Below are 27,920 nucleotides of genomic sequence, written 5' to 3'. Positions count from 1 at the left end.
AATACGAAGATTTGTCATATTTTCAAACCAATACAACATTTATTTTCCCCTCTAATGGTATGGACCCACCCAGATCCGAAATTAGGATCTTTCCTTAGAGGAAGCCTCCGGCTCTCCCACTCCCAGTTAAATTATGCAGAGGTCACTGGGTCCTGAGGCGACAGCCGAGCATGTCTTCCCTGGTGGACAGAGCGCCCTGTCGTTTTTCAGTGCCCTGGCTCCTCGGTCTCGCCAGCCACAGGTCAGGATGGTGGCATTTACATGCTCTGTGCGCTCATTTGAAAACTAAAGCTATCCAGGAGTCACCTTAGAAGGTCCATGGAGCAGATGGCTAATTTAAAGGCAGTCTGTAAGCACTCTGGGCCTTCCAGAATATCCCTTTCTTGAACCTTCAACATATAAAATTCAGCACACTAAGACTGCACAGGCTGTGAAATCACATGCTGAGTGGTCCATTATCTACCATCACCTTGAACGCGCCGAGTATCAAGGATGTCGATGTCACGGCTCCATCTGCTCGGTGATTTCCAGAAAGGTGGTTTCTTCATTCCTAGGGAAAATCCAGCTGCTTCTTCCTGAGTATTTGAAGCACGGTGGTTTGGACTATATATTCTATATATTTTCTGCCAATAAAATCAAGTTGTAAGGCTTCCTGCTCTTTTGTCCTCTCCCGAAGTAGGACTTCGCTCCTGTCTTTGCCAGTCATCCGGACCAGCATTACAAAGTGAAATGGTAACGGAAGTACCTCTCTGAAGGAGGTTTCCCTGGGACGCCCAGATGGCTTAGTCCATCGAGCATCTGACCCTTGATTTCATCCCAGGTCATGATCTCGGGGTCGTGAGATCAAGCCCCTCGCTGGGCTCTGCACTCAGCGCAGGATCTGCTTGAGATTCCCTTTTGTCCTCTGGCCCCGCCCCCTGCTGGCTCTCACACTCTTCCCTTCTCTCTCTCTCTTAAAATAAGTAAGTGAATCTTTAAAAAATAAAGGAGGCTTCCCTGATACCCCACGAAATATGGGAGGGGTACCCTAAAGCCCTCCCCACCTTCCCCAAACGCTCCCAAGCCATCAGGCCCCAAGAGGCACTCGGCCTGGCTCCGCTGAGAGGTGCTACTGACTATTTCCGAGTGGACGGCTGAATACATATATAAATTGACAGACACAAATTGATATTTTGGATACATTCCCAGGGGAGCTTAAGTTAAACGCCCCATTTTTTCAATGGAGAAATTTGACCTTGGCCTTAGCTCCTGAGCCGAGAAAACATTACATAAGCTAATGACAGCATCTTCACGGTTGGGTTGCCGAGGATTTGGCAACCGTGGGTTCACGATCAAACATGTGGCCAAGCACATGGCCTGCAGCGTCCGGTGAAAGCGATAGGAAGAAATCCAAGAGGCCGTTTACCCCAAATCTCACCCGAGGTTCAAATGCTTATTGAGGGCTTGAGATCAGGGCCCAGTTCGAATGGGAACCTACATGATTCAGACGCAGTTTTTATGTCTTACGGCATAAAACATACCCACTTGTAAAATTTGAGCTTTAGTGATCTAGCTCGGAACACTACCACCAGAGAGAGAGAAACATCATTCCAGAAAGCAGCAATAATATTTTGTGAACAACTCTCAATATATAATAGTCTGTCCTTCGGGAAATTGAAGTTTATCACTAAAGTCTAAAAATGTCTCATTTGAATGAGCAAAAAAACACTTTCTGTTTGAGCGGAAAGTAAAGCCACAAAAGGAAAAACATTTTCGACAAGGCATGAAGTATTGGTCTCAATAAAACGGAATGAGGCATCGGCTAGTTTCCCCAAAGTGACTGACCATTTCCCTTTCAAACTGAAAAGAACTTCACATGTGTTTCATAATTTTATGGAAGGGAACCTTTACTGAATATGGAATTTAAGAGCAGAAACTAGATCAGGCTCAAATCTGTAAAAGCCAGATGCTTTCACCTGTACTGCCTGTGTGTCCTTAAACTTGACTGATTTTATTTTGCCGCTTAAAACCTCTAAGAAAAACTTGTCCGTTTCTCATCCAACTGTGATATTTGTCCCAGGAATTTCTGAAATCTCAGAAACTTGGGCTAAGAGTCTGGAGTTTTTTTTTTCTCCCTGAAGAAAGAATTAGGGAAAAGTGACTTTTCAGTCAATAATTTTTTTATAACCACTGTCCTCTCAAAAGAGCATCGCATTCGATAAGCAAGGGTCCTATTTCACAGTTTCGTTTTTAACAGCGCTCCTTGCAATTACCATTTATCCTCACTGCATGCCAAGGACAAAACCTGCACTTCGTTACTCTGTTGCACTTGAAAAACGGAAGTGGGAAATGTTAGATAATAACTCGGTGAGACACGCTGGACGGACTGAGGTCCAGAGTTCAAGGAAGCACAGGCGTCCTGCTTCAAGGGCGCGGGGGGCTGCCGAGGATTAGAGGGTCATGAACACACTTGCCCCTGTCACTGTGCTGGGACGCAGCAGGTCCAAATTTCCAGCACATCCGAGCCCCGAGCTCTGGACCACCCCAGACATGGTGCACCTGTTCTCAGCAGGTGCAGAGGTCTGTCCACAGACACACAGACTGCAGTGACCTTCCCCTGCACACAGTTTCACGGGCCAAATCACGAATCCAAGCCACAGATCAGTAATGCAGAGAGCTCTCCAGAACGCCGCAGAAAGAAGCAACAGTCCCAGGAAAGCTGCCTCCCTTCCTTCTGGAAGGCAACGCACGTGTGTTCAGAGCGGGCTGTTTGGTGTTGGGGCAGCTTTGTTTTGTTTTGTTTTTTCCCAGCATGCGGAGGTGTTATTAAAGAAATTAAAGATTTACAGAGCTCTGACGAAGAAGAGTTCATCTGTTGATTCACGGAGCTACGACCAAAAAGAATGTACCTGTTGATGGACGAGATGAAAGGGCTGCACTTGGCGTCGTCCAAGATGGTGGCAGTGATTCTCTTCCAGAACATCCGGCCTGAGTTTTAAAAGTCACAGTGAGAGTTTACAGGGCACCGTTCTTTGCTTAAAACAACATACACCCTCTTCCTACATGGGTGTGGGATCCTGCCTCTACAGAAGGCTGTCCTGGAATGTCTGTGACAAGAGGACAGGACGGGAGATGTTTCCAGAAGCTGGTGTCCATGTTCCGCGGCGCCTGGGTTGTGAGGGCTGGGCTCTGGATTCGAGAAGGCCTTCCTGGAGCAGAGCTTCCCACTCTCTCGCTGCAGACGCTTCCCGCGAATGTGCTAATAGGCCTTATGAGAACATTCCATAACCACCCATCTGTCACTTTTTAACAGACCTGATTGGCAAGCACTTGTAACAACTGACATCTGTTCTCGCTTATTGATATGCAGATTTATGGTAATTGCTATGAACAATAAGACACAAAATTACCTAAGGTGAACATTAAATTAAATTTTCATGCCCTTCTCCTTATAAATAATTTTTTTAAATCTTAAATTTCAAGTAGGCATATTGCACATCTGTTCTGTACATCATTTCTTCGTCTGGAGAAGGATTTTTCTTTTCCCAAGTAATGAATGAAAAGTTGAATGCCTGCATTCCCCCTAATTTTTTTTTTAACCATCTTGGTCTTGGCATGCTGTGGGATTTCCTAAAATGTATTTAGATGTTTTGTATTTCTAGTCACCCAGATTGTCGCCCCTGGCTTGCGTGGGGCCCCTCGGAGCAGAGGGCTCGGTGAGGTGGAAAGCGCTTGCTCTGCCGGGGAGACAGCTGATCCCGGGTGCAGCGGGCTCTTCGGGTGCCCCTTGGGGATCACCAAGTGGCCTGGCGGAGAGGGTGACCAGAGGGCGGGTGACCTAGAAGAGAGCTGAGAGAGGAAGGAACAGAGTGGCTCACACACCCCAGAGACAAGAAAACGGCAGGGAAGAACCAAAACGGGGCCGCAGAGAGCGCCAGGCGGCCTGCAGCCGGGGCCACCAGTGTTGGCTGGGCCCGGAGGGGGCCGGAGTCCAGGGAGGACTGCGCAAGCGCGTGTGGTCAGAGAGCCAGAGCGCCGCGGACAGCCTGGGGTGGTGGAAGCAGGAGAGGGTCGAGGGCACAGAGCTCCGGGGGCTGCTTTCCCTACTCAGGGCAGATGCCTTTTCTGGAAGCAGCGTGGGCCCCCCAGGCCCTCAGTAGGACCGACGGCGTGTGTGATGTCCGCCCGGGCTGGGGGAGCCGGGGAAGGGGCAGGAAGAACCTAACATCCATCACCTGGCTTGCGTGCTGTTGGCAGGGAAGGGTCCAGATCCCTTGGCCTGGGGACACCCTGGGGGGTGTGCCAGCCGCATTTGGAAGGCCCCCACCCCCCAGAGGAGGCTGTCTTCCTGGAGGGACCCACGAGAGGACGAGCCTTGGGCCTCCGTGGGACCGGACAGAAGGCCACGTACCGGGGAGCGGAGCCTCGCTGCCCCGCGGCCAGGCCACAGCAAGCCCCGCAGAGGGGCCTGACCCGCCGCCTTAGGCCCCTGCCTGGGTCCCACCTCAGCCCGGGAGCTCGGGGAGAGCCTCTGGCTCCTTGGGCTTCCTTGCTCGGTCTTTGTGCATCGGTTTTTGTCTGGAGCGGGCGCTACAGCCGTTTCTGGCCTCGGGTTCCCTCCTCGGCACAGTCCGTTCGGGTCCCCATTGCCCCCCGGGTCCGGCCGCCCCAGCCGGGCCTCGGGCCTCTGGGTGGGTGGGAGTCCCCAGCTCCCGGGCGCCCCCCCCCCCCCCCACAGTACAGCCGAGGGACACAGCCCTGCGCTCCGGGCTCACGGGAAAGCCGTCCGGGCCCGTGTGGGCCGCGGGGAATCGGGAACGGGAGAAGGGGGACAAAGGGGGGTCGGTGACGGGCAGGAGGGAAGTCACAGCCCAAAACGAACGCAGCGGTTCGGTGATGTGGAGAAGGAGGCGCAGGCGGTTCCTGGTCCCCTCCAGGCGCCGCGCCCGCCTGGGACCCTGCGCCGCGGCCTGGCTTCTGGGACCCAAGCCCAGAGCCGAGCGAGGAGCGCTGGGAAGGCCGCTGGTCAGCTCCGGGGCGTCCCGCAGGCCCGGCCGCACCCCTGCAGCGCCCCACTGTGTGCGCCCCTGCCCCTGCCAGCAGCCCATGTGGACCCCGCGCCCCGGGCGTCTGCTTGGGAAACCCCGTGTCCCGCCATCCCTCCCTCCTCCGCCCCTTTGCCCGGAACGTTCTGGGAGCAGAGCTGAGAGAGCGTGGAGCACGAGCGCCCTGAGGAGGCGGCGGCGGCGCAGAGGGAACCAGCGGGACCCAAGGCGCACGGGGAGGCCTTCGTGGCAGAGACGGGCCGGCCCCTGTGAGGGGCGCCACCTCCGCAGGGTGGTCCTCCCCGGGGCTCTGTGTCCTCGGCGGGTGCCTTGGTCCCCGGGCCGGTTGGGAGCGCCGCTGGTGCCGGGGACGAGGGCGCGTGTGAGGCTGGAGGAGCCCACCGGCCCGCGCTGTCTTCCCGGCGCCACTGCCCTCCCTGCGCCGGCAGTGCCTCCAGGACACAGTGGCTCTTGTCGCCGGGGAGAGCCCCGCGGCCCAGGCCCTGCCGCACAGGACAGGTGGAGGAAGGGAAGCCTCTGCGTCGTCAAGGAAAGCAGGAATGGGGAGGGATCAGGCCTGGGAACCGCTCCTCCTCCGGAAAGTGGGCGAGGAAGCCGCCACCCCTCCACCTACCGCCTCGAGCCCACGGAGCCCGCACTTCTCGGTGGGGACGGGGCTGTGGCCCTCCCAGCGACAGCACGCGGGACCCCGAAAGGACTAGAATGGGGGGAGTGGCGTGATCCTTTGCAGGGGGCCCTGCCTCCGCCAGCTGCCCAGTGCTGTCCCGGGTTCCTCCCGTCCCGTCAAAGACCAGAGAGAAGGAGCTGCTGAGTCTGGGGCCTCCTTCCAGCAGCAGATGAAGTGGGACTCTGCTCGGGGCCCTGGCTTCTTGCTTTCTGGGGGGCACACGCCGTCTGGTCTTCGCTCCATCCCTAGTCCGGCGGTGGGGGGCTGGCCTCGGGGCCTCGGCACCTGCTGAACGTCAGACAGATGTGTCGGGGGCTGGGCGGGGAGAGAGTTGGGAAGATAGGTAGAGAGATGACGGAGTGAATGGACAGATGGACGGATGGAAGGTGGGTGGACGGACAGACGGATGAGCCGCAGGGACGCGGGCTCCTCCTGCTCGCTGCATCTCTCCGTCGAATCCTCCTTTTTCCCCAGGCCCCTCAGATGCTGGCCCTCGCGGTGACCTGTCCTTCCCACTGTCCCTCTCTGCGGCTTCCTTGGGCCCATATTTTTGCTTTCCTTGCAGTGTGATTGTTGAGCACAGTCGGCCCCCCACCCGCTGTGGTGCCCCAGAGCCGAGGTCCCTCTGCCTGGCCTGCTGGGTGGAGGCAGGGGAAGGTGGACTAGGACGGCAGAGTCCCCTGAGTGGTGACACGTGGGAAGAAGGATCGAGGGGACCCTGAGGGTGACACGCCCCGAGTGTGAGCAGAAGAGGACAGTGGAACGGAAAACTGGAGTATTGTCAGCGGGGCCCAGCCATGCCAGTGGTGAGATAAGGAAGATGCATTGTTCTAATAAATATTTGGAGACTGGATTAGTGACCGTTGTGGAAAACAGTCAGTAGGGAAAGCCGTGCTAAATACTGAAGGACGAACAGCGGAGAAAACGGCAGCTTGTGTGGGTCTGCGGGTGGTCCTCTTTGTTGTGGTTCATGGGGATTTCATGTTGGATGCCCCTGTCCGTTCGTCCTGCGCGGATTCACCCATCGCCTGCTGTGCCTACAGCGGCGAGTGTGTGTCTGTCTGCACAGGCGGACAGACGAACCTTAGCCCTCAGGGAGCTCGGTATCTAGTTACGGGGGTGAAAGGTACACACCCATAAGCTCAAGGTGAGATGTGGCAAATGCCACAAGTCAGAAACAGCGAGACCAGTGACTTGGGCACACACGGAAGGGGTGTTCAATGCAGACTCGGTCTTCAGAGGGAGGCTGTGCGGGGTGGCAGGAGCGCTGCCCGGGCTCAGGGGCCCGCAGCCAGCTCTCTGCTGTCAGGCCTCAGCCCAGGACCTGAGTCTCTGAGCCAAAGCATGGGCTAAGTTCTTTGGAGTTCTGGAATCCCCTCTGCGCACCGCAGCCCGCATCAGGGGCGGGTCAGGGGAGCGGTCTTGGAGGCCAGAGGAGCTCCGTGGGACCGGAACCAGGAGACAGGCTCTGCTTACCATCAACTCATGCCAGGTGGGTCCCGTGGGTTTTCCTCGCCAGCACAGCCGAGTGTCAGGAATATAGTCTGGTTATGGGGTTTGTGCCATTAAAGCATCAGAAGGACCATTAGCCACAAGAGGGCCAAGAGGGGACTGATGGGTCAGAAGGAACATCCCGCACTGCCCCCAGCATCACTCAGGGCCCGGGCCTGTCAGCCCACGCAGGTGTGAAGTGCACTCGAGCCCCTGGCGGGCGCTGAGCCCCTCACTGCGTCCAGGTGGGTCCGTGCCGAGGCCGGGTCTGTGCCTCCCCCATTTGCCTCAAGTACCCCCAGAAAAATAAGACCACGCTTCCTCAAGTCCCACGTCTTCATAAGGATGACCCTGTCTGACCCTGGATCAGAGGGAAGAGGAGTGAGCTCTGGTGCCATTTGCACTGACCGGAGGAGACAGGGTTGCTGGGAGGCTGCCCTGCGTTCGCAGAAGTTAGGATTCCACAAATGCCCGTGTCCGGCGTCTGCGCCTCCCCAGCCCTTAAGTGGATTTTGAAATCAGGTGCTTGGCTCTCTCCTAAGCCAAAGCGGCCGGATGTCTCCGGGAAGAAGACAGGGTGATGTTTTGAACAACATGAAGAGCCATTTTGCGGCAAAGACATCAGGAAGTCTTTTCTGAGTCGGACTTGTGACTGGGGCAGCCAGGCTGGGGGAGCAGGAAAAGGGAGCCCCGCGGCCGTGCTCTGAGCCATGCTTAGGCAGAGGGCTCCACACCGTGGCTGGGGGCTTGCACAGGAATGTTGCTAGAACATTCCGTCACCACTCCCTCCACCACCACCCCCAACATAGAAGGAAGCTGCGATCTGGCCAGTCTCCCTAAACCAGATTAAATTTGCGCAGTCGGCATGTATTAAGTACCTGGATTTGAGACATGAGAAGAAGGTAAAATTAAGCGGATTACTTAAAACTAGCATCTTTCTGTGTAAAATTCCTCTGTGTGGGGAGAGGACCATTGTTGCCTGCTTCTTGAATGTGCTTTAGTGTGAAGTGAATCATGAACAAAGACTGAATGTTCGGAGACCCTTGGGGTGAGAAACAGAGGTGGGGAGGTGATACGGGCATGACCCCCAAGGCCTCCCCAAGGTCAGGCAGCCTCCCTGTGACAGTGACACCCCCAGATCTCAGCTGACCCCACCCTCGTGTTCCTGCAAAGTTTTACTTCTCTCTGCTGCTCTTTGCTTCATTTTCAGTAGCTAGAGATCCGTTCTGGTTAAACACGGTCCTTCTCTGAAACCCAAAAATGCAAATACAAGCACTTTACAAATAAAAATAGGACGGGCATTGCCGTTTTTATTCCTTCATTTTCTTATTCATGTTTTGTGAGTTCCTACCACGGTCACGTTTGAGTTCACATTAACAGTGAGTGTGGAGAGAGGACATCGGTGGCGGTTGTGACAGTGAGAGTCGTAAGGGCAGTGTTGGCGCTGGGCCCATCATGGTGCTGGGCGATCTGCGTTCTTCGTCTCATTTAATCTGCGTGCTGTCCTTGGCCATGAGGAGCAGAGAACAGTCCCAGTCACTGAGCAGGAAGCGCAGAGGGGAACCAATTCTCCCGGGTTCCCCAGCTGGTAAAGTGGCAGAGCCAGGAAGCCCATTCAGGTTCCAAGCAGGAGCATTTGACTTTGATGTCCCCAGTGGACTAACCGGGCAGCCCGTCCTGCAGCCACCGGGCCCCCGACTCACGGTTTCCTGACAGGGGGTGGCCTGTGCACACACACAGTCTTTCTGTCCTTCCCAGTGATGTCTGCGGCCCTGGGAGGCGGCGGTTCGGGACCAGTCCTGGGCGAGGACAGGCAGCAGGGTGCACAGGCGGCGGCTCCGCTGGGAAGCGTGGTGGTGCCCTGTCACCAAGGCAGCTGGGCAGAGCGTGCCATCACAGCACCTGCTGCCCGGGGCCCCTGCTCCTGTCGCTGCCCCCACGTTTGGAGCCGGGCCAAGCGGGCCTCTTGCTAAAGTGGCGTCTCTCTTCCTCCCGCAGGCATGAATGCTCTGCAGTTACAGAACCTGGCAACGCTGGCGGCGGCAGCGGCCGCAGCCCAGACCTCAGCCACCACCACCAATGCAAACCCTCTGTCCACCACGAGCAGCGCCCTGGGAGCCCTCACCAGTCCCGGTAAGGGGGTGCCCTCCCTCTGGGGACACGGGGCGGGGAGTGGGGGGACTGTGTCTGGAGGGGGCGCCCCGGCCTTCAGGGGTGCAGTGCTGCTGGCTCGCTGTAAGGTTTCTTAAAGACTCGGGGTGTGAAGGCCAGTGCGTGCGGTTTTCCAGGGCATAGGAGGGAGTGTTCTGGAAGCGTCTCTCCACCACCTTGCTGGGGGCATCTCCCGCTCACTCCGGCCAGCGCCACTCCATCGGGCGCCTCGAGGAAGGGCCTCCCTCTCCCCTCTTGTTTGCTTGGCCGTCTTTGTTGTGCTCCTTAGCAATTCCAGAACATTCTATTGCATCTCAGAATCCCACGTTGTTCCGGCGTTCTGTTTCACAGCGACTGGGTCCTGCCCCGCCCGTTTGCTTTTAGAACCCACGCTCTGGGGAGGACCGGCCCGGGATGCCCCATCGCCTTCTGGGCGAGGCAATTGAAAGTCTTTCTCCTCAAAGTGTTGTCACCTTATTCAAAAGCAGATGCCATTTTTCTTTTCATCTGAGCCAGATGTAACGTGGTTGCCTGGATACCATGATTTGTGTCTTAAAAACTGTCTTGCTGGCTTTTCTTCATCTGGAGTCTTCTAGGCCTTGACAGATAAGCTCCGGCGCACACCTCAGGCGTGGAGGCCGAGGCCTGGCGCTGGCCCTGCGGAGCCCATGGGCCCTGTGCTGGCTCTGCTGCAGCATTGCCGGGAGCTGGAGGAGCCCCTGGGGGCGAGTACGGGGCTGGCCTTCAGGAGAACCAAAATTCGAGCTGCACCCAGCAGGCCGGCTTGCTTAAGGCTTCTGGCCGCAGGAAGCAGCAGGGCTGCCCGGGGAGCCCGCGCCCCCCAAGGAACCACAGCCCATGGCCTAGTGATGAAACACTGAGTGTTGCACGCATTTCCCCACTGCAGGGACACATTCGGGGACACGTAGGCGAGGCCCCGGGGACTTGTCCTCACATCCTGTCCTGTCCCAGCCACAGCACTGAGGAGTGTTGACTTTGTTCTGTAAAATGTCTTCCAAAACGTGCCATCACTCTCCGCAGGCCTCGTCTGGCGCACTCGATCTTTCCAAAAAATCAACTTTCACCCCATTTCTTTGTTTTTTTTACCCCCAGCAAATCAAGTCACAACTCTACTGCGCAGTACATAGACTTGTTACTTAAGTAAATTCTCCAGTAACTGTGTTTAAGAAACAGACCTCTTCAGGGCGCCTGGGTGGCTCAGTTGGTTCAGCGTCTGCTTTCAGCTCTGATCATGGTCCTGGGGTCCTGGGATGGAGCCCCGCGCCCTCGGGCTCCCTGCTGAGTGGGGAGCCTGCTTCTCCCTCTCCGTCTGCTGCTCCCCCTGCTTGTGCTTTCTCACTATCTTTCTCTGTCAAATAAAATCTACAAAAAGGAAAGAAAAGAAATAGACATCTTTGGCGTAAACTCCCATTTATAAAAATAGTAGTGACTTTTCTTAAAAGCAAGCTAAACATTTTGACCTCGCTAATTTGCCTCTTTTATAATTCAGATTGAAAAGCATTTTCTTAAATAAGGATGTTTATCTCGCCTATGAGGACTATGGAACGACTACATTGAAAGAGCTCTAAGTGTCATATACCAGAAGCTGATACCTTTAACTCTGTTTTACTTGGAGAGAGAAAAAAAAAACTAAAAGTCATTTATAATCTGTTTGCTCTTTATTTGCTTATATAAAAATTAAAGAGGATTAGGTGTTTAAAAAGAGAAAACCATGTCCGCTGTATTTGGCAAAAGGAAGTGATTATAATTTTTCCACCCCTGGTCTTCATCTTCTCTTCCTTTTATCAGGAGCAACCGCAGAAACTGACCACCACATCGTTGGCAATAAGGGGGAGAAAAAAAGAAAACTTGTCCTTAAATGGCAGGGGGGCCGTGTAGCCCCCAGTTTGAACCTCCAGCCCTTAAAAACTTTAACTTGGATATGTTCAGTGCTGTAGTGACATGAAAATTGTTCTGCCATTCCAGAGACAGGCCATTAGCTTAAGAGGACATTTTGGCTAAGGGTTTGTGGCCTATCGTTTGCTTGTGAGAGTTCATTTGACTTTATTAAAATATGTTCTCCCATTGTGATATTTGGGCTGGAATGTGCCTGGGCTCTGGGGAATCAGAACCAATATTTGAACATTTCGTTCTTTAAAAGAAGACGTGCCCGTTTAAGAAGGCAAGTGCAGACAGGCCACGAGCTGGTCGGTGTAGACAGTGGAGTTGGTAGGTAACCGCTCCGAGGGGCTGTCTGATGCCAGGCCCGGCCCGGGCACAGGGGGGCGGGGGGACCACAGCAGACGTGCTCCCTGCTCTCGGGTATGTCCCACTTGGTGAGGGGATCTCAGACGATAAGCAGTTCAGTGCGCCCCATGTGCACCAGGCCACGTGGCGCTGTGAGGCCAGCCTGGACAGACCGTGGCGGAGAGTGAAGGGAGCTGGAGGAGGCCACCTGGTTAGCTAGGGAAGGGGCACTCAGGCATAGACAGAGCACGCCAGAAGCTGGGAGGGAACTGGGGCCATCGCTCCCCAGCAGGGGAGCTGTGGCACCCGGAGCAGAGAGGAGGGGGGCCACCACGTCCCTGGACCCAGCGCTTTCCATCCAGTAGGGTCACCAGCTCGAAGACATTGGAACCTTCTTCCAGCGGTGGGGGACTCAGACAGCTGAGGAAGATGGCCTGTGTGTTTCAGGAACTTTAAGCACATGTGACCATTTTCAGGTTTTTCCTGAGCTCTTAGTGAAAGGGAAAATGTGTCCTGAGATCGGTTTTCCTTCTCCCCATAGCAGAGCGTCCTTACCTTTGCTCTCAAAGACGCATTCTGCCCTTCCAGAAATTCTGCTGCGGTACCACTGAAAGTGGTTTTTCTCCTCTCTGTTGAGCAATGCTTTGCATAATAGCTGAAAGTATTTCATTAGAATCCTGAAGTGTAGCAGCAGCCACGATTTTAAATCTACATTTCAATTATTTTTCTTAAGCGTAACTAAAAAAAATCTGGCATTTAAGTGAAAGTAAATGAATTGTCTAATTTCCATCAGGGACTTTTTCAAAGTCACAGAAAATGTGGTTGGTAGAATTCACGACCGTCCACTTCATCAGAACAATTACCTACAGTCTAAAAGGGGTGCGACGTAATTCCCAAGGCCAATGCCATTATTTATTTTTAAATAATAAAAAACAGGACCTGCCGACATTATACCCCTAGCAGTCCAGTCCATCAGTGAAAGGCACAGAGGCGCCATCGCATGGCTCCCACACGGGCCCTGGCTTTACCCGGCTTTCAGAGATGTCCCCTGTACATCACACAAGTCCATCTTGAAAGGAAAGGGACAAGTCAATCCCCCAAACTATTAATTTTTTTTAATAATTGTAAATTTATCATTTCAATTTTGCATACCCAGGCATAGTCTCCCTACAGCATTATTATAAATGATTTTAAACAGTCTCTGCTTTAAAACATGAAAGATTAAGCTTTAATTTTTGTTAAAAAAAAAATCCCCTTAGGCAATAAATAGGTTCCTTTGTCTCATGGCCTTGAAATAAAAATTAAAATAGTTTAAATTGCCCATGGTTAGAATAAGTGTTTCATGCAATTATCAGATGGTAGTGAATAAAATTAGAAATTAAATCATGAAAGAATAAAAACCAGGTAAATGCATATTACGCCTTTTATGGGTTCCTCACGGGTCTTTCAAAGCCTAATTTAATCGTGTTTCTTGTCTTTTATTTTGATATGATAATTTCTCCTTTGTTTACTTCATTCTCTTAATTAATTCTTGGGTCATTTCCTCTCCAAATTTTGAACCTGTTTTGGAGGAGTGTGTCTCTGTGTTGGTATAAAGAAGAAATTGTCTGCAAGGTGTGCAGTGAGGGCTTAAAGATGATGCTGGTCTTTCCCCTGCTCCTGGGCTTGTTTTTGCCTGGGGCTTTTGACAGCTCGGGAAGGGGCATTATTATTGCCACACAGGCACGTGTCTTGGCATTTTCTGTCTCAAACATAATATTGCATTCATGTACCCCGTTATTCCACTGACCGTCTTCTGTTTTGTTTTTAACATGTTTTAAAATTCTCCAAATCCTTCCATAAGTGCGCTCAATCAGGCACACAGTTCAGGAGAGCAGATAATTTCTTATGAAATTATTACGTATATAAAGCCTTTTAAATGTAGGGGAGGATGTTTTCCATTCCCACCGTTGGCTTTTCAAATAGTTCCCCCTTTAAATCCGAGGCACTATCTCTTCCTCCAATCTTCAGAAGGTCACCTGCCTCCTAGAAGGCTGTGACCAACACAGTCCTGAGCAAACAGCCCCAAGGAGGGGTTCTTAGAGCTCACGGAGCCTGGAGTTGTTTCCCTGGGATCCTCACTGCCCGGGATCCTCAGGTCAGAAGGACCAGTGGGTGGTTATCCTCAGGGTCACCCCAGAGGCTGTGTGACCAGAGGCACTTGTGTATCTTTAGGAGTGCCCTGCGGGTGTCTGTGTCCCCTGAAGAGGTGTGATGGGGCCCAACCCCCCTCCCCCAGCCGTCACACGCCGGGGCCGGGAGCATCCGGTGGACTGTGATGGGGCCAGGAGACGGGCAGACACGCAGTGGATGCTGGGCGAGGCCATCTCCGCCGAGGCCGCTCCAGTGACCCCCCAACCCCGGGAAGCCTGAGAGTCAATCCCCCGCCCCCACGACCCGGCCCACTGCACCTTTCCCGGCCTCTGCAGACTGGCCTCCAGGCTGGTTGTGTGTCTCATCTGCCTCGCAGCCAGGCGGTTCTGGTTTCTTTTCTGGAACATCCTTTTTCCCCTGTCCCGGTCGACCCGCCCCAGGATGAAGCTCCGGTCATCCCTTTGTGCTGTCACAGCAGCCGCCACATCCGCTCTGGCCCTCGTCCGTCTTGCCCACGTTGGCAAAACAAGACAGATCCGTCGCTTCCCACGTGCTCCGGCGCAGCGTGGAGGGAAGCGGCCCGCTCGGCGCGGCGCTCGGGGTGCTCCCTGGCCTTCCGCAATGCCACAGCTCTCCTCCAGCTAGACCAGGCCGTTTGTCCTCCCCAAACACACGGTGGGCCTTGATGCCTTATTCCTGGGGGCTTCTCGGCTGGATGTGCCTTCTGTTTCCTCCTATGAGAATCCGGACGTCGCTGATTTGTGGTGGCCTCAGTGCTTGGAAAGTTTAAGGGTATAGCTGTCAATATGGTGCTCTTAAGGCACATCCTAAAAAGTATAGTTTACACTAAATTAAGCTGCAGGAAAGGAATGTTTTCTAGTAATTGATTAAAAATGGCTTTATTAATACCCAAATACTTTTTTTTTTAAAGATTTTATTTATTTTATTTGACAGAGAGATCACAAGTAGGCAGAGAGGCAGGCAGAGAGAGAGGAGGAAGCAGGCTCCCTGCTGAGCAGAGAGCCCGATGCGGGGCTCGATCCCAGGACCCTGAGATCATGACCCAAGCCGAAGGCAGCGGCTTAATCCACTGAGCCACCCAGGCGCCCCAATACTCAAATACTTTTAAGAGTCATTGCAAATGCCCCCTCTGCCATGAAGCCCTCCAGGAGGAAGTAAGTGCTTCCACGTTTCATTTCTTGGATAAATATTTAGCTGGTTCTAACCCTGAGCTCCCTTAGATTTTCCTTATGGGTGGAGAAGGAAGGGGAGGCTGCAGTGTCAGGCAAAGAAGAGGCTTCTAGAAAAGCCATACCCTTCTGAGCCACCCCGGTATTCTTCTCTTACTGGTACTGAACACTCCGTGTACTGTTTCTGTAGGTTGGCTGTTTGGGCACATGCGCAGTCTCTCACTGTCCAGACAGGAAGTTCTTACAAAGTAGGAAGGGGTTATTTACTTGTAACTCCCCTGCTCCGGGAACCCTCAGATGGTGGTCCATCCCGTCACGCAGCAGGTGACGATGTCGTGAGGCAGGTGTTGTAAAGCGTATGTTTGGCCTAGTACAGCGGGCCCATCTCTAAGCGGGAAGCTGGCTCTGCCACGGTGACGGGTGACAGGGTTCCCACACCCACCTTCCACCCAGGACCCGGGGCTTCCAGAATCCCAAAACAGACACTCCCTCCCAACAAACACTCCGGCCTGACAGGTTCCTGAAGACCCAACCCGACCAATCTCCATTAGTACAAAATCACGTAAGACATTTTCTTATTCTCATCATTTTACAAAGATCGGCTTTTGAAATATTCTGATGTCGCGGTAGAAGCGGGAGAGGCTCCCATCAAAGAAAGGCATTTCATTTTGTCGCGAACCATCTGCTTGAGTGCGGGCTTTTAAGAGCGTGTCCTCAGCGCCCTGAAGCACGTGCGCCTCACCGGGCCACCGTCGCCCTCCAGGCACCCGCGTTGCTCAGTGACAAGAGCCCCGCCAGCTGTCCAGGACACTCCTGCTTACACGGCCCCCAGCCTTGACCTGCGTCTCGGACCCTCCCATTCTCCTCCAGATGCTCATCTGTTTTCACTGCTTGTTACCAAAGAAAAGTCTCAAAACAGTCGGTTTTCCCCATCATCAGCTACACTTTTTAAGTGTTTTAGTCAGACATGTGGTTAAAATTGGCTATTTATTTGTGGGGTTGAATCTAATAGCTTTCCACCCTATTGCTACCGAAAGAGAACGGACAGTCCGATTCTTTGCTCACATCCTGCAACCCTCAACGTTTTTTTTATCTAGAAGGTTTCTGTGTGTTAACTTGTTCCTGACATTACGGGACTCACTTTATTTTCATTGACGCTAATGGAGTCGAATGTGATGTAAAAGCTCCGTAATGACATGTCACCATAGTAACGGTAATTTTCTGGATATATTTTTTCATCCATGCTACACACATTTGCTGAACGTCTCCTGTGCACCTGGGACTGTTCTAGGCATTTGAGACTCATCACCGTGGACGAGGGGGAGTAGCCCCTGACCTGGGGCAGACTGCCGTCTCCGGACAGTCCTGAACTGCGTTAAGGCTTCATAAAGCTGTGCCTGAGGGGTAGAGACCCCCACTTCTCTGCAGAGCTCGGACTACGCAAGCCAAGTCCACCTGTGCCCTGAGCCCTGCTTGTCCCATCTTCCCCGGGGGGGGAGGTGGACAGGTCCTGCGTGTGTGCCTAGGGCTGTCTCCCCCTACCACTCCATGCTTTGCTCCTGCCTCATTTTGGGTACACTTGTTAATATATTCAGATACTGGCTCTCATTCTTTGTATGTTCGCTTGGAGTGGCTCTGGAACCTGTGCTGAGCCCAGGATTAGTGATTCGTCGTAGATCGTGTTCTGCACAGTCTCCTATGTTGTGCGGTAGACCCACGTCCAATCCGGTGGTGATGTGTGTACAGGCTCAGAGGTATATTTTCTGTACGACGCTGTGAGATCCTTTTCCCACTAAACTACCTATGTTGTGTCTGATATAGGCATATTATTACTGCTAGCACTGGCAAAAAGCATGTATTAATGGCTTAATTGTATTTTATATCAGTGGGAAAAGTAACCAACTTTTGCAAACAAAAGTTGCCAGTCACAGCTTCCCAGGCGTTTATGATCTAAGGTCCATGTTTTATGACTTGAAAGCAACAAAGTAAGAACATTTAGGTCACAGATGGTTTGATCCCATGAGCCGCTATAAACTAGATGCAGTGGTCACATGCAAAAAAAAAAAAAAGCAAAATGCACCACGCAGACCAGTCTAGCTGAAAAGCAGGAAGTCAGATAAGGTGCAAGGGATCAGTAACAGGAGAGATTCTGTCTTGAGGAGGTGGGGAAATTTTAATAGAACAGCTGACATTTGAGCCCAGATTTTAAGCCTAAATAGACTAGGCATGAAATGGACTAGTTGTGAAATGGAAATGTTCACTTTTACTGAAACATTGAGAGTAATACATACGTCGAATGCACACCATCACTTTTTTAAAAAGACAACATTAAAGTATCTTATGGGAAAGATTATTTCATTATTTTGAGATGATACAAAATTCCCCTGTTGACAACAGGAAACTAGGTTAAAACTAGAAGAAGATCCAGGGATATTTTTCTCTGAACTTTTCGCCTTTGGAAAAAATGAGTCTTCCCACCCTTCTGAAAATGCTAGAATGCAAATGCAGGGAGTAGACCTGTGCCTGCCTTCTTTCTGCTCTGAGGCTCGGCTGAACAAGTGGGCAGTGATCTTCCCACAGTACCGCACACTGGACTTGAAATTGTAGAAGCAACACGCTGTATTTACCAGAGATACGATGGCACAGTTGGCTTCGAGAACATGGTTCAAGGGAACCATGACAGGGCAGGACGTCCTCGGAGTGGCCGCCACCCAGTCAAGCGCGGACGTTCACGAGGGCAGCAGCCCGCGGCCCATGCCTTCCCACTCGAGGACTCTGCTGGCTGAGCACGTGGCCCCTGCAACCTCGGCCTCTTCTCCAAAGGAAGATCTGCCCCTTAGGAATGAGTGTTTTGTCCCTCTGGGCAAACCGCCCCCTGCTCCCGAGTCTCCCAGAACTGGACTCCGGCAGGTTGTCGGTGACCTGCCGACACGCACCTGCCTGCCCCAGGGGCTCGTCTCCCGCACCTTCTCTCCCACGCGCAGAGCGGGTCCCATCGGCACATTCTCCCGTTACGAGGAGTCTTGAGGGTCATCGTGCATGATCCTGAGACACCCACGAGAGGCCGCAGGGTTAAACGATTTGCCGAAGGGACATGGGCCATGAGCAGCAGAGATGATGACAGTCTGTCCGGCCACGCTGCCAGACATGCAAAATCAGGAACTCTCGGAGACGTGAAGCTGCAGTTCTGGACTTTTCCACTCACATGTTCTCACCCTTGTGAGAAAATCAACAATTCCTTCTATTCATGTTCATGACCATCTGTAAAAGCAAACCTCTGGGGCCATCTGAGGGGATGTGTGTGCTTGTGTTTCGGTAAATCATTCAGCAGAATATCGCTGGAAGGGAAAACCGGTCCAGTTTTCTCTTGGATCCGGTCTTGTTAGATCCGTATCTGCTGAGTTTCTATGAACAGACTTTTTCAAACTGGAGGCCCCAAATGACATGTTCTGAAGTGTCTGTCTTCATGGGACTGGGGAGGTCCCCAGGTTTGCTGACAGCTGACAAAGTCAGTGTCTCTCTTCGGAGTATCAGCTGGTCAGAGCTCCAACAAGCACTTGGAAAGAGAAGTTCAAGGAAGACGTGGCCTCCTTCCGTTTCTGGACCACGTTGGCACCCTCTGCTGTGTCTCCTGCCCTTGAATAAGGCCCTAGAGGTCCGTCAGGGTCCAGGTTCCTGGGTCCAGGGTCCAGGGTCCTGGTTCTAGAGGACCAGGGGGACCGGCCTGCCCCCGTGTCGCATCGTCCACTGTCCTTGGAAGGCAAACCAGGCGGGAGCAGATGTTTATGGGACGGAGGATATGCCGGCTGCAGAGCGTCGAGTGCTGACACCAGAACCCTTTGCATCCCACATTCTGATACCAACAGCCTCCTCGCCCTCTCCCCTCCCTCTCCCCCACCCCCCCAAAACCTTATAGGGGAGAAATGCAAATAAGAGGTGTGGTTCCTGCGCAGTCATAGGCCCCCTGGGAGAAGGGACACCTGGGCATTTTGTTCATGCCCTGGGGCTGGGATTAGCCGATAACCATAGCGCTCCTGTCCTGGCCTAATTATCCTGCCTCCTCGCCGGCTCCCCGCACTGGCGACAGCGTCTAAGCCTGTTCAGGGCAGAAGGGCGACCTAGGGCTCCGATGTCCTCAGTACGTTTGGTCGGGGCAGGCAGTTTGCCGTTTGGACGTATTTTGTTTTCTAAACCACAAAGCCTCTGTGCTTCTGCCGTCCGATTGTTGGTGGAAAATTTTAACGAATGAGCTGAAGGCAGATTCTTGCCATCCACTCTTAATGCTGTTTCGCTGGAGCTCAGAGCAAAATCTTCGCTCTCCGGGGCAAGGGGGAGACTGGTTAACTTGGGGAAACTGACGCCCCGGGTTCCTAGGAGGCGCTCATTTGCGGGGTCGATGGGAGCTAGACACAGTCTACAGACAAGAGGGGGCCACGTTCGGGTAGGAGGTAGGTGGTAAACAGGCACATGGTAAGTGGGAGACTCCTAAGCCCCTCGTGGCCGTCTCTCTACTTGCCCTCTGGGTCTGGAATCTGTAAAAGGACAGAGGAACAGCCACATTGCCTGCATGCAGCCGCCACCCCGGGGCTCCGGATCCTCATCCCACCTTCTACACAGAAGGAGCAGGAGCCGGTGTTTACCGTGTGTCTGCGATCTGGCTCAAGGGGAGGGGCGGGTTCTCCAGGCTGGTCTCGGCACTGGGCCCCGTGCCCACCCCCCGGCACCGAGGAGGCCCACGGGAGTGCCGGTGTGGCAAGTGAGAGCGGGCGTCTGGTTCCTTCTATGACAGAGTTCCGTCGGAGGATGGAAGGGTAGTTCTGCCCGTCTCGGTGACAAGGCAGCAACTGGCTTTGTCCATTCTGTTTTTCAAAATAGCCGCACCCTGTGCGGCCTGTGAGCAGCAAGGGACAGCGAGAGGAGAGTCTTGGCTCAGCCGCAGCTCAGCCGTGGCCGTGCGGCCCTCCGTGAGACGGAGTGGAAGGCGGACCGGGATCCCCGTGGCTGCTCTCATCGGGGTCTCCCGCTGGCCTCGTGCTCAGAGAAACTGGACACGGCCTTCCGTGTACCTGCCTCAGCATCCCGTACTATTTTCTTTTATTCGTTCAGCAAATCTCTGGTGCCCGTTATGTGTCCGTTACTCTTGCGGGCGCTCGGAAATGGGACCCGTAACTCAGTTGTCTTACGGAATTTTTTTACTCCTGGTTTCCTGCCTCCTGGCATCTGTTCCCTTCTTATCACAAGCCAAACCTTCCCTCCCCCAGGCCCCTTCACCTTCTCAGGCCCCAGACGCCTCGAACCCAGCCTGACGGAAGCGGGTGCCACCGCGCTGGGACGCCTCCGAGGCTGGGGGCTCTCATGCTTCCCGGAGCAGGACCCCCCCCCCGGAGGGCGTGTTAAATCCGGTCCCGCACCCGGAGATTCTGGCTCAGGGCATCTGAAGGAGCCCCCAGGTGACTGTGGGGCAGGAGGTCCTACAGGGTAGTTTTTTAAGAAGTGAGTTCTCTCCGTTCAACGTGCACACGGTTACCAGCCCTCAGAGGGCAGTGCGGCCCCCGCCTCCCGCAGACAGGAAGATGCGCCGAGCTTCTCTGGGCCCTGGGACCCAGCTCAGAGGGATTCCACCCCCAAAGTCTGGTCTTTCTCTCGTCGTTTTCCACCCCCAAAGTCTGGTCTTTCTCTCGTCGTTTTCTCTGTGATGGAGTCACAGAGATCCGCCCAGCATCTGCACAAACCCCGGACACAGGACCACCTGGCAGCCTCTGCTTTCCTAACTCCACAGACGGGGGTTGGCAGGGGGGGGCGGGCACACATCTGTGGCCACTTGCCCCTGCAGAGTGGGCTCCTTTGGGCTGCACCCCCCTCCTTGAGGCCTGCGAGCTGTGAGCCTCGTTTTGGACTCCTGAGCTACAGAGAACACCTTTCCGACGTCCACACCCCACCCCGGCTCTCCGCTTCATTCCTCTCTCTGGGCTCCGTTCTGCCTTCGCATCAGCAGGGTCTCAGCTTGCCTGGCCGGCCACCCGCCCTCCTCCTCGCTCTCAGAATGGCGCACACGGCCGGAGATGCCCGACGATGAGGCCAACCACCCAGGCGGCGGGGTCTCTGGGCACTGCACACTTGCTTTCCTCTCGAAAGGGAGGGACTGGCTCAGCATGAACCTGAGGACAGGACGGCCAGCTCCGCATCCCTCCGGGACACATCATCTGCCGTGTGGATCGGTCACTTCCTGTGCATTAGACACCAGTGCCACCACCTCATCTGACTTCCTGAGGATCCTCTGTCACTTCTTGGCGTGGGGGGAGGGGGGGGCTCACCTTATCCCCACGTTGAGGATCATCCTGAACCTCAGCGAAGCGGGGGTACTGCCCAAGGTCTTACAGGTTAGGGAGGGGCCTGAGCCCCAAAACCAACCAAATGACGGCGGCAAGCTCACTGCTTCTCTAAGTCAGTCTCAGCAGCAGCCTGACAGACGCAAGATGCAACACAGGAGTTTCCGTCTGCGTCGCGTACTGTGAACTTTCCGGGGCCAGGCAGCTGGGTGAAATCGCGACCCCGGCCTGCAGCCGCGTGTCAGCTTCCACCAGTGACTGCCTCGCCAGAGAGCCGGGAACGGTTCCGGGAGCCACCGCAGGCGCGTGCGGGAACAAAGGGAAGCCTCTGTCGTGCGAGCCGTCACCATGGCTCGCTCTATTGCTGCTGGAGCTGACACAGAGCATGTGTTCATTTTCTGTCGCTGCTATGACAGATTGCCACAGACTGAGTGGCCTGAAACAATGCAGGCGTCTTATCTCACACCTCCATAGGTCAGAAGGTCAGCGCGCTCACTGGGTGGGCACCAGGGTATCACCAGTGTATGGTCCTTTCTGGAAGGTCTAGGGAAGAATCTGTTTCTCTGCTTTTCCGGCTTCTGGAGGCTACAGACTTTTCCTCAACAAACAGCCCCTTTCTTCCTTCATCTCCACAGCAAGTCCTTCTCATGCTGCCGTCTCTCGCACTTTCGAATCCCTCTTCCACTGGCAGGAACGCAGGCAGGTAATCCAGGACCATCTCCGCACCTCCAGGTCTGCCCAAGAGCAGCCTGGAATCCCTCCTGGTCATGTCCCCTGACATAGTCACAGGTGTCTAGAATTAGGACACAGACATCTTTGGGGGGAACCACAGAGCACAGGGTGGTAATTCTGGTCTCTCTCCAGACATAGCTCTGGGACCCAAATAAACTTAACTGGCCTCCCAGTGATGTAGAAATTAGAACGAACAGGAAGAGGAGAGAGAAGAGGAAGGCCTTCGTCAGGCACCTGCTGATGTCCTGTGTTCTCATTCAGTGGTCCTGTGGAGGTCAGGTCCTTTCCAACGTCTCCAGCTGCGTTAGGCACCCTGCCTCCCGTTGGGGAGGTCAAGGCTGGTGGGGACTGGAAGGGTAGAGTCCCCTTTATCCATACAGCAGAGAGAGGGGGAGTTCTTCCTGGAAAGAGAAGTGGGGTGCAGGGTGGGGGCTTCGTGTCTCTGCCTTCCACGTCTGGGGTCTCTGTTGTGTGTCTGCTTTTAAAGCACATCATTGAGATCGGTTGTGAGGAATTTGAGGTTTTTTGCTCGAAGTGGGTACTCTGTTGGAGTTCCGCAGGTCCTCAGCGGTGGCCAGAGAGGCAGCGGAGATATCTTTTCCAGCTGAGACCTGCTCAGGGTGAATTTTCAGATTCTGCCCAAAGCCGAGGGCACATGGCGTCTTCTCATGGGGGCAAGTTATGGAGTTGCCGTGTCTTACTGTCCTGCTTGATCCCTCCCCCAGCCCCGGGCATGCCCAGCCTTCCTCCAGGCCTGGCCGCAGCCCCGCAGAGCCACCCGGCCTCCCTGTATCCGTGGTCCCAGGCTTGAGTAATAGCAACCAGACCTGGAGCCGGCTGCTGTGCCTGCTGTCGGTGCTGTCGGTGACCAGGCGGCCTCCTGGATTTCCAGCCCCCATCCCCGCTGTGCCCTCCACCCCGCACACGTGTCTGTGTGTCAGTCTGTCCACAAAGCCCACTCTCCAGCTTGCCGTTCGTCGTCGTAATTGGGAATTCGCCACACCAAGCGGAGTGTGGCCTCCCCCACCTCCTCCTCCAGCCCGTCTTAGAGAGGTGGGGGCGGGGCAGGTCACCCACGAGACACGGGGCGAGCCCATTCTGCGGCGGGCTCCTTGCCCCCCGACCCCCACCACCACGGGAAGCTCCAGCGAGAAGCGGTGGCGGCGCGGCTGCCCGCTGCTGCTCGGTGCCCGCTGCTGCTCGGTGCCGTGGGCGGGTGCAAGCAGACGGGCCCGCGGCCGCCGAAGCACACGCGTCCTCCGCCCCCCGTCGGGAGGAAGGACAGGGTCACCCTGTGGCCGTCCAGGCGTCGGGAACCGAAGCCGAGTGGACAGGGAAGAAGCTCGCCTCCCTTCTCGTCGTGGTAGAGGTTCCCATGGCAGGTGTGTGCCCTCCGCTGCTCCGCACCCGGCTGGCAACGATGGTCTGGTCCCGGCATGGTTCCAGGCACCGCGCGCAGCCGGTTCTGTACGTCCCGTGACCCGGTCCTCCCGGCCTTCTCGGTCGGGCGTGGCATCTGGTTTTGTCTTTTCTGCTTACGAATGACGCAGACGCCGGGGCAGATGAGGAAGCCGACTGCACCGCGCGCCCGCGGGCTCCACTCCGGGCCGGCTGCCTCGGGTTTTCTGTCGGTACAAGGGGGTGAGGAGATGCGGTTTCCTCCAAGCGCAAGCCTCGCCTCGCAGCAGCCGCGGCCCGGCTGGCAGCGTCCTCTGGTCCCGCTCAGGGACTCCCGTGCTGAGCGACCTGCGTGCCCCCTGCTGCTGGCCCGGCGGGGGTGCAGGGGTCCGCCCGGGGGCCGCGGAGGGACTAGAGACTGAGGAGGCCTGTGCGACGGACAGCGCTGAAGGCCTTGCTCCGCGTCTCGTCTCCCCGGACCCCCCAGCCGCGCGGGGACGGCCGCCCGAGTCTTTCGGGATCGCGCGGGCGTCCCTCGCTGCGCTCTCCCTGCGGCCGACCGTGAGCTCGGGCACCGCCGGTCATCCGTGGTGGGAGCCGCCGCTGAGCCTGGTCCGTTCTGGCAGGAGCGGCCTGTGCTTCCCGCGGGAGAGCGAGAACCTTCTGATGCAGGCACTCCGCTGCCCTGGCTGCTCCTCGGGGTGCCGTCGCCCCGTCTGCTTCGCGCCCGCTTCCCGCGCCGCAGGAGCGTCCCCGCGCCCCGCCGCTCCTGCACCATCTCTTGGATCCGAATGCGGAGTCCCAGGGCGTGGGAAAAACACAAAACAGAGCTCTGACAAGGGTTTCTGGCCGTCCGCACACGCTGGCGCTGCAGGTCTCTTACGGGCTCTGTCCCATGGGGACGAAGACCGGTTTTCACAGAGGGGGTCCGGTCCCGCGCGCGAGCGCTCGGGCCGCGGGAAGCCGCCGTCTCGCGCCAGCTCGGCCGGTCGGGCCCGGGGTGCCGTGCGCGCGGCCTGCATCCTCACATCCATACTTCCAGCCTGTTGGCGTCTTTGACTCCGAAGTGTGTCTGCGGCGGTACACGGTACCGGCAGATCCGGGTTTTGTGGGTTTGTCTTTATTTCTTTAACGCAGTCTGACAGCGGCTTCCGATAGGTCCGGTCGTCCACACCTTCTCAGTGCCCTTCTCAGGCCGCCCATGGGTGTGACATTGTACCTCCTGTTTCCAGCGGGTCTCTAGTTGCTTGGTTTTTGTTGCTCCTTTATGGCTTGATTTTGCATCAAATGAATATTTTCTAGTATAACCTTTGAACTTCTTCAGTGACCTTGCTCCCTGTTTTTAAAGTGTGTTTTCCTGGTGGCTGCTCCCCGACTTTCCGCGTGTCCTGCCGTCTTACCCGAATCTGGCTCAGGTAACAGCAGCTGGACGCTGGTGGCACGCACAGCGGGCCCTCCCACCTGCTGCTCCGCCCCCTCCCCTTGATGGTATTACATACCTATTGTGTCTGTGTGGGTCACAAACCTAGTATGTAGTTAATTTTAAATAGAAAAGGAGAGCAGGCATGTATCTGTAGAGTCTGCAACCTTCTTACTCACCATCTCTGGTTCTCTCCACCACTGGGTCTCTGGTTACTATCTGGTGTAGTTTCCCGGGTGCGGCCCAACTTTGTCTCCCGCACCCACTTTCTTTATGTTTTTACTGTCAAATGTATTTCTAGATGGTAGAGGCCCAACAGCACAATTATATACACGCTGCTTTCAGCAGTTGATTTTTCAGTCAATTAAGAGAAGAAAAGAAAAACGCAATTTTATTGTCTTTTATAAGTATCTACATAATTACTTTTCTTGGTGTCCTGTGTGTGTGTGTATGTGTGTGTGTATTTATATTATTTTGGGGGGTATTGACTTCAGCCTGAATGACTTTAGTATTTCTTGTAACACAGGGACTGCTGGCAACAAATTCCTTCAGTTTTTGTTCATCAAGGAGTGTCTCTCCTTCAGTCTGAAGCATAGCCACCTGAACCTCGTTTAGTGAGGGCTATTGGTTAAGAAAAAAAAAGTCTGAGCTTTTACGTGACAATCACTTCTTTATTTTGTCCTAATTTGTGAAGTATATTTTTGTTGGATATTCTAAGTGGACAGTTAGAGGCTCTCCGCACCTCTAGCCTGTCTTACATCATTACTGTTGAGATGCCAGGTAGCGAGGTGTCTGTCACTTCAGTGACATTGAAGGCATTTTTTTCTGGCTGGTTGTTTTTAAGATCTTCTCCTTTGGTGTTCTGCATTTTTGTTTGTTTGCTTTGGTTTTTTTTTTGTGGTGCATCTAATTATGTGTTTTTATTTTTCCTGAATAGAATTCATTGGAATCCCTGTATGTATGGATTTTGGAGAAGGGCAGGGGATCTTACCAGTTTTGGAAAATTCTCAGTCATTAACTCTTCCCATACTGCCTCCTCCCCATTTTTCTCTTTTCCTCCTGAGCTTCACCTAGCCATGTTAGAGATCTTGTGCGGTATTTTAACATCTCATGTTGGCTCAATTTCTGAGTTACATAGAACTCCCCAAAACTGTCTTCAAGCTCCCTAAATTCTCTCTTCTACTGTATCTAATATACTATTAAACCTCTGTATCCAATGAATTTTGTATTTTATTATATTTTTCATTTCTAGGACTTTAAAATTTCATTTTAGAGACAGAACATGAGCAGGGGGAGGGGTGGGTGGAGAGGAAGATGGAGAGAATCTCAAGCAGATTCTGCTAAGCACTAAGCCTGACACAGGGCTTGATCTCACGACCCTGAGATCATGACCTGAGCTGAAACCAAGAATCAGACACTTAACCAACTGAGCCACCCCAGGTGCCCCTCTGGGATTTTCATTTAGTTATCAGTATACTTGGTCATTTTTTATAATAACCTGCTTTTTTCACTTTTCAGAACGTTTTAAGTTTCTGCAAACATTTTAAATGCACTTCCTTCCTATTGTGTGCTAACAAATCCAGTATCTGAAGTCTTGGTAGATCTCAATAAGGTATCTAACTCTGTGTCTACTCCTGCTTATTCTGGGTACTTGGTTTAGTTGTATATTTTGGTTTTTTTGTTTTTTGTTTTTTGCTTTTTTACTCTCAGCTTAACTATCTTGGCCTTTATTTCTGGGAATTCATTGGGGGTGAAAATAGGCCCTTTCAAGGATGAGTTATACTTGATTCTGAAGATGTTAGAAGTATAAGGCTGGGATCACACGAAGTTCTAGACATTGAGCTTTGAACCACTCAGATGAAATAAAGTTGGGTTGCAAACCCATGTGAGGGCTTGATTAGTATTAAACATTATCAGAGAAATTGCCCTCATCCTACTTAGCACTGAGTTTTGAAACCAGCAGTTTGCCCTATAGTCTACAAAGGGGGAGTATCCCTTGTTCATCCTAAATTGCTTGTCTTACCTTTTGGGGTTCCAGACTTACGTGGGGCTGGTGTCAGTCTACATGTGACAGCCTTCACCAGACTGTTGGGCCAGGGAATGAGGAGTAAAAACTATCCGTAATGCATGTTCTGATTCTGAACTGGTAATAAAAACCTGAAGAATTTTCACACAGTTTTAGGTGACATTGGGGAACTACTTCTAGAACAGAAATACGAGGATATGAGGATATCTGTGAACTGCTTCCCCAGTGAAACCACCATAACTGGTGAAAATTATAAAAGCCGACCACCATCTCTAGACGTTGTCCTAAAAACATACACAGATGGAGAGGCATTCTGACAAATGTTCTGGCAAAGGAAAAAAAGACGATGATTACCTTTGATTTTTATAAGTTACATTTGACTGTTAAAGTTGTTAAAGTAGCATATAAAAGAATAGAAATAGTATATATTACCTTCAGAGTAGTAGAGGAGAAAATAGAATGTGAAAAGAGTAATAATAATAGTCCTAAGGGAAGGCAAGAAGAGGGAAAATGATAGGACATATTGCACACTTAAAATGTGTGTGCTGAAATACTGAAAGACTATTAAATTGTTAGGCTATAGTTTTTGAAACCTGTGTATATATTCATTATAAGAGATACAGCTGAAATACAGACAGAAAAAAGCAAAACCGTAACAAAAGAGACATTCAAATAACCAAATCTGGTGCTTTTCTTTTTTTAACATCATACAAAAGACTTGAAGGTAAAAGTAGAAATAAGAAGATCACCACACAACGTTTATTGTACCAGAAAATAGAATAATTTACAAACGTCTATGCAAGTAGAAACATGGCTAGCTTCAAGGTGTATTCCAAAACATTTCCACATTTACCTGGAGAAACTGATTTTACCATAGTGGAAGATTTTCACAGGCTTCTCTCAGTAACGGACAGCTCAGGCGAACCAAAAAAAAAAAAAAAAAAAGACTTAAAAGGTAAATGTTCCTGATTTTAAAATTTTATTAAGAGCATATTATGAGTAATTTTATGCCACTATAAATCTGATAACTTAAATATACAATTTCCTAGAAAGCTATGACTTAATAAAACTGGTTAAAGCAGTTGAACAAT

At 53.2% G+C, this 27,920-nt stretch overlaps 1 protein-coding gene across 16 annotated transcripts in view; it reads left to right on the top strand.

The window, feature by feature from the left end:
* CELF2 (CUGBP Elav-like family member 2) overlaps positions 1-27,920 on the top strand; it is a 504,997-nt gene that overhangs the window by 458,888 nt on the left and 18,189 nt on the right. For all 16 annotated transcript variants that reach the window (XM_032350036.1, XM_032350029.1, XM_032350030.1 and 13 more), the window contains one exon: positions 9,202-9,336. In XM_032350036.1, coding sequence (XP_032205927.1) covers positions 9,202-9,336 — 135 coding nt within the window. The remainder of the gene's footprint in view (positions 1-9,201; positions 9,337-27,920) is intronic.

The sequence above is a fragment of the Mustela erminea genome, chromosome 6 (genome assembly GCF_009829155.1).
Source record: "Mustela erminea isolate mMusErm1 chromosome 6, mMusErm1.Pri, whole genome shotgun sequence".
Lineage (NCBI taxonomy): Eukaryota > Metazoa > Chordata > Mammalia > Carnivora > Mustelidae > Mustela > Mustela erminea.
Note: the sequence above shows the minus strand (reverse complement) of the source record. Positions and strands in the feature narration are given on the sequence as shown.